General features: G+C 37.4%; 2 protein-coding genes across 3 annotated transcripts; one reads left to right on the top strand and one right to left on the bottom strand.

The window, feature by feature from the left end:
- The first annotated feature begins 4,629 nt into the window (after positions 1-4,629).
- On the top strand, positions 4,630-6,491 carry LOC106307400. The gene is made up of 2 exons (XM_013744346.1): positions 4,630-4,915; positions 5,054-6,491. The coding sequence occupies exons 1-2, from the start codon at positions 4,823-4,825 to the stop codon at positions 6,305-6,307; spliced, it is 1,347 nt and encodes a 448-aa protein (XP_013599800.1). The 5' UTR covers positions 4,630-4,822; the 3' UTR covers positions 6,308-6,491.
- A 19-nt stretch (positions 6,492-6,510) lies between these two features.
- On the bottom strand, positions 6,511-10,182 carry LOC106307384 (neurofilament medium polypeptide-like). 2 transcript variants are annotated; one of them, XM_013744334.1, is made up of 10 exons: positions 9,987-10,182; positions 9,575-9,728; positions 9,314-9,441; positions 9,180-9,224; positions 9,043-9,096; positions 8,527-8,631; positions 8,193-8,396; positions 7,983-8,068; positions 7,031-7,866; positions 6,511-6,940 (listed from the first exon to the last, which is right to left on the bottom strand). In XM_013744334.1, the coding sequence occupies exons 2-10, from the start codon at positions 9,717-9,719 to the stop codon at positions 6,759-6,761; spliced, it is 1,785 nt and encodes a 594-aa protein (XP_013599788.1). In that variant the 5' UTR covers positions 9,720-9,728; positions 9,987-10,182; the 3' UTR covers positions 6,511-6,758. The 2 variants fall into 2 exon arrangements, with proteins under 2 accessions (XP_013599788.1, XP_013599780.1); XM_013744326.1 differs by having other exon boundaries at positions 10,001-10,182.
- Positions 10,183-10,881: the final 699 nt, after the last annotated feature.

Raw genomic sequence — 10,881 nt, 5'->3', positions numbered from 1 at the left:
ATATAAATAATAGTAGAGGCGGTATACCGACCATTATAACAGGGTATAAATGATACAAATAAATTTTACCGAATCGCAGAGTGATCGTGCTGATAACGTGTTATAAAAAGAACTTGAATTTATTTGTATCGCAGGAATTTAAATAAGGGCAAAAGTTTATACCCGTAGAACTTTTAATACTGATAGAAAGATTATTATCAGAGAGAATGGAAGAGTGAAGGATGTGTAATCATGTTTTTACAAATGATCGAAAACTCCGTATTTATAGAAGAAAAATTACTGTGCAAATAGTGACAGTGGGACCCACATCTTTAATTATTTTAACATTTTCGGCGTTGGAATGTATGACTTTCATAACGGATAGGAAATTTTCATAAACTATCAACAATATTAGAACACTAATTTTAAGCTACCATGTATTCTCTTTTGGACAACAAGCTACCATATATATCACAATCAATGAATAAGTGAGATTGTGAAACACGGAAATGGATAAAATTAGAACGAAAGAAATAAATGAAAGAGAGGAAGTGTGCATGTGGGATGTTGGGGGAGAATAGGTCCCATCCTCTCTCCCTACCAATCATTCTCTTCTAAACTATAATCTTCCTTTTTCTTTCTATTTATCAAATTAATGGTCACGCTTTAAAACTATAGTAAATGTAATAGCATATTATATGTAATGGTGGAGTAGCTATAGCTAGGTCATAGCCTCGAAATGTTTTTTTTATAATATGAATGAAGGAAGATTCCCCTTTGATTATTCCACTTATTTTGGCACTTTTTATCATGTTCAATGTCTACTCGATCACCATGTGACTGCTAGTGGATGACCGGTCATCTTTTGATGTAAAATTTTGTCAATAATATGCTACATTTATTAGTTTATGCTTCTTTTATATGTATCCATGTATGATACCCATTTTGTATTCACACGTAGGCCGTAGCGAGACTTTCGTAGTTCAGAAATATATTACAACTTTCCTTCACAGAAGGTGTGGATAAAAGTGAAGTCTTTAGTTAGTTGACTTGTTGATATACCTGGACATGATATTTTATATGATTTCATGTATAATATGCATATATGCTGTAACTAAACATACCACATCACTATCAATAATTGGCTCCACATTAAATTTAGGTCTACATAAGAGATTCATTATTCGTGATCCCGTTAGACGTATGGCCGAACTATGATAATCATTATTTTTTTGGTTAAATATGATAATAATCATTATACGTTTGTAATGTTACTGTTCTCGTCTTATGTAACTAAATTAAATTTGGAATGTAGTAAGTATTTGTATGTAACTATGTAAGTTGTGGTCCTTGTGGACGATAAAAGTGTAAATAAACGATAACTAAAAAAACTAAATTTACTATGTTTCTGAAACGGATGTTGCTGCAATTTTAAGGATGTAAACAAGTAAGTTTTTTTTAAAAGACAACTGGTTGTGATTACTGTTTAGATTGTGGATTTACTGACCCTCAGGTCTAGATGTTAAAACATTGGTACAAGCGATATATTGTATGATGTGTATCTATGGTCTGACCCTGAGGACAATTTCGAGCACAGTATCTACAAGTCACAAGTATAACTTTAAGTCAAATTAGTGTATGATTTAAATCTATAGCTATTAAAAAGTGGAAATTAAATAAGGAGGTAGAATTGAAGCATAAAGCCGTGAAAGGTTGTAGGACAGACAGTTAATTACAAAAGTAAACTAACTATTGTAAACTGAAGGTTGATTAAGGTTTGTGTGTGTCCCTTATTAATCCACACAACTGCAAAAGGCAAATCTTAAAAGTAATTACCAAAGTCAAGGTAAAAGAGTAGATGTTCATAGTTAGAAAAGTAAAGAAAATCCACCTATATTTAGGTGTCACATGTTTTAATGCTATGACTACTTTTGTTTGTCATATATTAGTAATTACAAGACTAGAGAGCAGTGTGAAAATGTAACTTTGATGAATTTTGTTTACCTATTCAAAAGATTCATTGCCACTTTCTATCATCTTTGTTGCCATAGTGTTTGTTAAAAAGGAGTATACTCACAAAAGTGAACATCTTTCTTATCAAGAGAGAAAGGTAAAGTGTCACATTCGTACGCACGCACGTAAAAGTCATTATACTGCACACGTGCGCTCTCTTCTCAGCCCCATAACCATAAGCCATCATATATTGCTTTTTGAATTTGACTAAACTACCCTCACTAATCTGTTTTTGTCACATTGGTTTAGTTTAATCATTCACAGAGCATATGAAATCATAATTCATACATCTTCGAAGATCTTCCATTAGCAAAAGTATGGCGGCTACCACTAACATCTCCATCTAATTCTAGATCTAAGTAATATTAAAAAGATCAGTAAAGTAATTAACAAATAGTAAAAGTCAACTACTTATTAGAAAGTAATATAATTGTTAACCATTTTTGCTCAATGCCGTTCACAAGTCACAAACCGATCGTTTTGGTCCTGAAGAATCTCTTATAGGACCATCCACACACACTGATTGATAATTCCCTTTGAGGTCGATACTCTCTATAGCTATTGGTCATTTCTTGAGTATTTTAAATTAATATTGCGATCCATTTAAATATTACTAATCTAGGTAAAATGTCTTTCTTGTGTGGACGAACGGTCATCTCTAATATAGCTATTTCTTATACATGTTTTTTTGAAGTTGTTCGATTTATAGACCAAACGCACAATTGATGGTGACAAAAATCATAGGATAACACAAATATTCCATGCAAGATCCGATTCGACCATCATTAGTTTAGATGTCGCCGTAAGAGCCTCATATATATCATAGTGAAAGTGATCCAACTTATATATATATTGATCTTGAGTTTTTGAAGCATCTAAAGGGTCAACAAAAACTCAACAAAACACATGCCTAATAAGTAGAATTTCTAGAAACTTTCTCTTATGTAATCCAAGTGACGGCTTTCAACTAGTGAAGATAGTGTCTATACCAACAGAATGACCGGCGTTCACTACACATATGAAGGAGTTTCTACGATGTAAGGAATTTTTTCATCCCTTTACTATTCAACATATTTCGAGGACACAAAACACAATGACGGACAAGGTAGCACGAGGTGCTAGAAATCAGCCTTCTGTTATGGTTTATGTTAACTTGATTCTCCTGAGATGACTTTTGGATCAAGAATCTATTTAGTTCTTTTCGCTTTTTGTTGTAAAAAAAAACATATGCTCTATCTCGAAGGCACACTCTTCTCTTTATTTTGGAAACACAGTTTGTTGATGTTGAACAAATCAAGTTATATTATATATATATATATATATATAGTTGTTATATTATTCAAGAGTATATAACTATTTAATCTCGTGGTTTTGTAGTCTTGAAATCGTTCGGATTTACAAGTCCAATTTTTTTTTTTTTGCTATTCCATGAATAGTTGGACGTTTAATCTTAATTTTTCTTTCGGTCCAGAGTGAGTCTTTAACTTTAAATTGAACGGAACAGAACTAGCCCCTGCGCTTAACCACTAGCACACACACACCGTTGATAGAAGTCTAATCTTAGCATAACAAAATCGTCAACAATTATTTTTTACAAATGTGAATTAGCATGTTAATTTGCTTATATAATATGTTGCACCAAAGATTTTTTAGATCATATAATCGAAAATTCAAATTTGAGTACATTGTGTATAAACCTTACATAAGGGATATACATTATTTTAGGGTGTAGTTAATATTTACTTGGATAAACTTTTATGAAAACATGAATTGAAATATCCAAATGCACATATTAGACGTACACTTGAAGTGTGGACACACGTGTGTCCAAAAATTTATCAGATCAGATCATATCATATACCAAGAGATTATGTTTATCATAAGTATCTACACTACAATCAAGGCTTAAAACGATCAAACACAACAAAAAGTGTTACATATCCTTGATGAAAAACTTAAAAAAAAAGATAAAAGTGCATTTTAGCAACAAAAGAAAAGAGAAATCAAAGTGCTACTATTATACTACACAAAGCAAACAAAATACAACTGCCTATTTATAGCAAAAATATCCCATTGAATTAATTCATTCCATACAAGAACATAGCAATAACTATCTTTACATATGAACGGTACTAAATAGTTGGAGAAAACTAAACTTATGTAATTTGTGTAAGTCACGAGAATCTCGCAAACTGACAGAAGACTCAGAGAGCGGCGCATTTATCTTAAAAGACTCAAAACAAACTCACGAGTTTCTTGACGTCCACCATAATTAGAGTAACCCCTCCGTGGTATTCCCCTGTAATTACTCTTACAAACGATGATATGCTATTAAAAAAATAATCGAAAGGAAAGCCATTTGTCTGCATCACTATAATGCGTTACCTTTCCCTTTTAAAGTATCCTAATTTTCCCCCTTTCTTTCCCAATTATTTATAGCAATGATTTAATTACCAACACTACAATAATTGCGAATATTATTTTTAATATAAAGAAAAATAAATGGAAGCGCGTGGGTCCGGACCGTCAACTTCAATGACGTGGCAATATCTCGTGGAAAATTGAATGCAAACTGTAAAAGATAACGACCACTGAGAGATAGAGAGAGAGAATCGCTCATCCTCCTTGTAATAAAAAAGTTTTGCTTATTTATTCTCTTCTTTGTCTGTTCGATTTCACATTTTAAATTTTCCAGATTTTTTGTTTCGTTTCGATCTTCACCGTGAAACCCTCTCCCTCCTCTTCTATTGCTGAGATCGAAAGCGGTATTGAGAGTTCGCATAATATAATCTGGATGCTATTGTTTTGTCAATTCAAACAAGTCTGAGATATGAGAAACGTGAATAACACCGTCGACACGGTGAACGCCGCCGCTTCTGCCATCGTCTCCGCCGAGTCTCGAGTCCAACCGTCGTCAGTACAGGTAAACAACAGCACTATTGATCTCTCTCCTCCTTTTCTTGCAAAGTGTAAAGTTTGAAGCTTGATGAAGTTACAACCTTTAGATTCTGTCTGTAGCTGATCCACACTCTTGTCTTTTTTTTTTTTTTTTAATTTACAGAAGAGAAAATGGGGAAGCTGGTGGAGCTTGTACTGGTGTTTCGGATCCCAGAAGAACAACAAACGGATCGGTCACGCGGTTCTCGTACCCGAACCTGTTGCATCCGGATCAGCTCCGGTGGCTCCAGTCCAAACCTCGTCTAGCAACTCAACTTCGATATTCCTTCCTTTTATAGCTCCTCCTTCATCTCCAGCATCGTTTCTTCAGTCAGGTCCTTCCTCTGTGTCCCACACTCCTCACGGAGTCGTTAATGCGTATTCCCGCAACGAACCGCCTTCAGCCTTTGCTATTGGGCCTTACGCTAACGAAACTCAGCCCGTGACTCCACCTGTCGACTCCGCCGTCACAACTGCTCCCTACACGCCGCCTCCGGAGTCTGGTCGAGCGTCTTGCGCAACGCCTTCTTCCCCTGAGGTTCCTTTCGCTCAGTTACTTACTTCTTCGCTGGAACGAGCTAGGAGGAAGGGTTGTGGTGGAGTGAGTCAGAAGTTTTCAGCGGGTCATTACGAGTTTAAGTCGCACCAAGTGTATCCAGGGAGTCCAGGTGGGAATCTGATCTCTCCTGGCTCCGTGGTGTCGAACTCTGGTACTTCTTCTCCTTACCCTGGTAAATGCTCCATCATCGAGTTTCGTGTCGGCGAGCCTCCGAAGTTTTTGGGGTTTGAGCACTTCACAGCGCGTAAATGGGGGTCGAGGTTCGGTTCTGGGACGATTACACCTGCTGGTCAAGGTTCGAGGTTGGGTTCGGGTGCTTTGACTCCTGACGGTGGAAGTGGAGGGCTTGGGTCAAAGCTTGGTTCTGGTGCCGTGACGCCAAATGGTGCAGAGATGGTGGGTTTAGGCAGTCTTTTGGATAGTCAGATCTCTGAGGTTGCGTCTTTGGCTAATTCTGATGATGACGGGTCGTCGTCAAGGCATGGTGATGAAGGTGGCGCGGTTGCTCATAGAGTTTCGTTTGAGTTGACTGGTGAAGACGTTGCGCGTTGCTTTGCAAGCAAGCTATACGGAGTGGGTTTAGATGAGAAATCGAACAAATGGAGTGACTCGGTTTCTGGTAACGAGCTGAGTGAGAAGTTGAGAACGTTTTCGTTAGGGTCGAGCAAAGAATTCAAGTTTGATAACACGAAAGAGGAGGTGATAGAGAAGACAGCGGAGTGGTGGGCGAATGAGAAAGTTGCAGGAAAAGGTGATAACAGTCCAGGAAACAGCAGTTGGAGTTTCTTTCCTGTGTTACGGTCTGGAGGATTCAGTTGACAAAAGCGTTTCTTTTTTCAGTCTTCTTCATTACCAGAAGAAGAACCTTCTAACATTGGTAAGCAGTTCAATGATTTGGTAAAGAGATTGGGGGTCTAACAACAACTATACGTATATATAGCTTTGCATTGTGGGGATCTATCTTGTACTGATATGATATATATATATATATATATATAATAAATAATATTCTTTGTATCATGAAAATCTGAAAACCCATTTCATTTCAAAATCTTAAATTTCAAGTTTAAACCCTCAGAATGGAATAAGGTCAACAAAATAACAAATCTATGTCTTTCTATCAAGAATGAGGACTCTTGAAATCAAGAAAAATCTCTCTAGAAGCAAGAAAAAAAATGATTTGTCTCTCTCTCTATCTCTCTCGCTAATACTGCACTTTGGTATACCTAAAAAGAATGATACTCTCTGGTCCAGAATCAAGTTCGATTTTTCAAGGAATCTTCTGTTTTGCAACATACTTCACCTTCGCGCCCTTTTCGGGTTTCATCCTGTGCTTTGGTCTTGCGGCGGTTATAACACCATTTGAGGATTCGTGAGTGTTGTTGCCCGGCATGTCTGTTTCCTGAGACAGAACCAACGTCACGTGTTCTGCAGATATTGCCTCTTTCCATCCTGACAAGCCAATTCAGTTTTGAGTAAACCACTTTTAAACTACTGGAATTAACGATAGAGAGATTAGAAAAGGAAGAAAAGAAGTTGTACTCTTTGCAAGAAACGCCTTTGCTTCGTGGTTGTTGAACTGCAAGCTTATGTGATTAGCGGTTTTAACTTCAGGTTGAGTTGAGCTCAAGTGCTTATCTTTTTTGTCTGTGTTTCCATTTGCTGTTGACACTTTCCTTCCCTGACTGCTCACTGGTCTCGATACTTCTACAGTTGATTGCTCAGATGTGGGTTTCGCCTCAACCGCCTTTATTCTTCCCTCCTCTTCACTACTACATTTTGCTTGGTTATGTTCTCCACTGAGACAGCTGTTTCCAATTGTTACACTTACCGATCCAATCAGAACTTCGCTGTTCTTAGTTTGTTCCGGTTCAGCTACTACTGCGTCTGGTGATATCGATTTGGGGTTATCAGCTTTTCGGCTCCAAACTTTGGTAGTGTTGGCTCTTGTGTCTCTGTTAGTTCCGTTCTTTCGCATGCCTCCAAGTTTCGGCGCATGATTACCGCGAAACCCATTCGGCATTCCATACTGTGATCTTTCCATTTCCCTACGGCCACTTCGCCTTTCCATGTTTTGGCCATTACCAAAACCAGCACCATCAACCGTTGGCGCTTGAGTTTCACCGTTCCTCTCATTATCAATTTCCAAAACTTGAGGTTCCTCGAGGGATGAAGAGTTCTCAGTTGGTATGGAGTCTGATCTCTGTGCCTCGGTATCTGAAGCAACAGATAACGGTCTTGATGACTCGGCAGGAGATTGTTGTTGTTCATCTGATGTGGTACTCTCGTCTTCCTTAGCATCTTTAGTCTGGTCCTTTACTCTCTGTTCTTTCTGTCTTAGCTTCTTCCTCTTCTTCCTCTCCAAGAGCTCAGCTTGTCTGCTCCAGACATCATACCAGTAAATAAGATTCAACACTTAGAAACCAATTCCGAATTGGAGAGTCTTGATTTTAGTAATCTTATAAGACTGGCATTGCAATTAATAAGCACGCACCTTCTTTGAGCAGCTTCTTCCTCTTCAACCAGTAAATTTTGGCACCTCAGGGCTTCCGCATCTTTGTCAGCAAGCCAAGCTTTAATCTGTACATTAAGAAAACAAAAATAAATCACATGTAACGGATACGTGCAAAGCAATGTCCTCCTATTAGACACTTTGCTTTGCCAACTAGAGAGAAACGGTGAAACATTGAAGGAAAAACGTTACCAATTGTTGTTCCAGAAGAAAGCTTGCGCAAGCAACGACATTTTTTGCCTCCAGTACATTTTTTCCATTTTCCCCGTCAAAAATGTACTTTTGCATTGATGCAGCCTCGTTGCTCATGAAAGTTTTTTCGCTTGCATCATCGAGAATGCTAAAAAGTTGATTTGAATAAATTGGAAACTTAAGAGGTCTACCCTGGATGATATCCTGGAGAAAAAGTAACATATATCATTACTATAGCAGCCATGACTCATGAGGTTGAACATGGAGAATACTTTATCTCGAAAGAATAAAAGAAACAAGAAATCGTCAAGAGAGAGAGAGACGAACTTCATACCAAAAGGTCAGAACCAGCTCTTAGATAATACTGCGGGAGCGCAGTATATCCTGGGTTTTCGATCAGAGAAATTAGTCCTGACTCAACTGATTCTCCACGAACATTCTACAAGAATCAAAACAAAGCATCTTAAGTTGGAGAAACTTGTCTCAAGTCTGCAAAGCATATTAATTAGTAACACAGATCCAAGATGGAGAAATACAGTGCTAAAAAACAAGAAGTGAACAGCGTGATAAATGTATGCATACTCATCCGCCCAGTGAGAATGTGCATACGAATTATGGTATATTCTCTATTTCTAATCATGGTTTCACAAACCTTGCAATAACGAAGAAAATAAGCAATACGGCATTCATAAACGATGTGTCAAACAACAATAAATTGAGCCATTAGGAGACTGGGGAACATGCAGTACTACACTCTTAAGAGATGCTCACTATACGCTTAAAATGAGTGAAGATAGCAATTGTTTTTTTGTGAAAAGAAGGGAAAGTATCAATGGGAATCATACTATACCTCCAGCATCATGTTCTTTAATGAGAGAATCTCCTTTGCGTCAAATACAGAGAGCTGAAATAACCAGAGAGAATGAACATGATCATCATTACCTAAAGGAAAAAAAAAAAGAGAAGACGTCTGAAAGGAAAACTAACCTCATCCCAAAAGGCCCCCAGTGCATCCTTCTCTTTGGCAGAATACTGAAACCATGCAAACACAATCTTCAGATAGACTTCGAAATAAAAAGGACAAAAGCAACCAGGAGTAAGTTCAGAAAAAAAAAGCAAACCTTTTCAGGCTTTGTGGAACGCCGATGCATACGTTTATGCCTTCTAAAGTTGACAGGAGAGCAAAACTCCCTGGTGCACTTGTCACACTTGTGCAGCTGTATCTTCAAAGGAGCCAGCAACGGCCATCCTGTGAACCAAATCAAACAGAATACAAATGTACCATTCCCAAAAGCCACACATACTATCTACCATCATTAACACCCAATCCACTGATTCCAAATCCTGGAGAAGCCCTTGTACAGAGACGATGAGGCAATTACCTGGACGTTCTAAGGTATTGAGAAGCTGAAAGAGCTGCACCGGACTGTTCTCAGGTCTATGGAAAGTGAGAAACGGATCTTTACCAACCGCTCGTCTGATGAGCATGTCGAGAGAATCATTCCCATCTTGTTTCACCAGCTCCATCGATTTCAACTGCAAACAACAGCCATTAACAAACACGGTAACTATATATACAAATCAATTCAATTATCACAATCACTGACACCTAACAATAGCAAAATCGAAATCGAAATCACTATCCAAAGCCGGGCGGAGAGAACTAAAAAAAAGCTATTCGCGGTTTTGAAATCTCATCGACACCAGTTATGCATTGCATACACGACGCGAGTGAATTCGAAATCGATTTTGAGTGTTTTTAATGAAAAGCGGAGTAAAGTCCCGATCACGTACCACTGGTACGGTACCAGTAACACAGTAACAACAGATCGGGCGCGCGTCGAAAGAGAGAATGAGAATAAAAATCAATAAAGAGCGATCCTGGGGGGGGGTTCAAAAGCGAGAACGGAGCGAAAACAGGTTGGCACGAAAGAAAGTCGCCGAGAAAATCCGAGAAAGTGATGGGACGCTAAAGAAAAGTGAGAGAAATTTTCGGAATGGGAGAGCTGTGGGGAGGAAATAGGAATTATAAAGGCGAGACAACAATGGGTCCAATTCGCAAAATCCAGCAAATATTGATGGTCAAAATCATAAATTAAAAGAAATAAAATGTTTTTGACCAAAAAAAGAAATAAAATGTTATAATAGGAAAAATATCATTTTCTTCCCAGAAATTCTTATTTGGTCCAGATTTAAAAAGACTATTTCAAATGTTCACATTTGTTCAAGACTCATTGGTCCAGTGATGTAAGCAAACTCCATTTTTTTTCTCTTATTATTTATCACTAATTTGATGTTTCACAAGTAAAAATAATGTTTCTCTATTAAAAAAAAAGTGTCTAATATTGATGAACAAACAAGAAATATAAAAAATTTCACTGCATACTAAGGGCCTGACTGGTTCAACCGCAGCGGTTGCAGTTGCGGCTGCGGGAGTTTGCGGATGCGGATGGTTGCAGTTTCTAGCGGTTTTAAGAGATTTATACGACTAGTTCTGCGGTTAGAAATTGGTGCGTTTGCGGGATACTTATAACTGGTTAACTACCAAACGCAACAGCGGTTAAATAATAAATTAATAATATATACATTTTATATCATTATAAAATATCAAAAATAATAATATTATAATAAATATAAAATTTATATTTAGAAAGTTATAGTTTAAACTTTAGAAAATATTTTCATTTTA

The sequence above is a fragment of the Brassica oleracea genome, chromosome C1, assembly GCF_000695525.1.
Source record: "Brassica oleracea var. oleracea cultivar TO1000 chromosome C1, BOL, whole genome shotgun sequence".
Classification (NCBI taxonomy): domain Eukaryota; kingdom Viridiplantae; phylum Streptophyta; class Magnoliopsida; order Brassicales; family Brassicaceae; genus Brassica; species Brassica oleracea.
Note: the sequence above shows the minus strand (reverse complement) of the source record. Positions and strands in the feature narration are given on the sequence as shown.

Coding starts and splice junctions, on each gene's coding strand:
- LOC106307400 (XM_013744346.1), top strand. CDS start 4,823: ATGAGAAACGTGAATAACACCGTCGACACGGTGAACGCCGCCGCTTCT. Junction 4,916..5,053: donor TCCAACCGTCGTCAGTACAG/GTAAACAACAGC, acceptor TTTAATTTACAG/AAGAGAAAATGGGGAAGCTG.
- LOC106307384 (XM_013744334.1), bottom strand. CDS start 9,719: ATGGAGCTGGTGAAACAAGATGGGAATGATTCTCTCGACATGCTCATC. Junction 7,867..7,982: donor GAAGAAGCTGCTCAAAGAAG/GTGCGTGCTTAT, acceptor TGTCTGGAGCAG/ACAAGCTGAGCTCTTGGAGA. Junction 6,941..7,030: donor AAAGGCGTTTCTTGCAAAGA/GTACAACTTCTT, acceptor TTGGCTTGTCAG/GATGGAAAGAGGCAATATCT.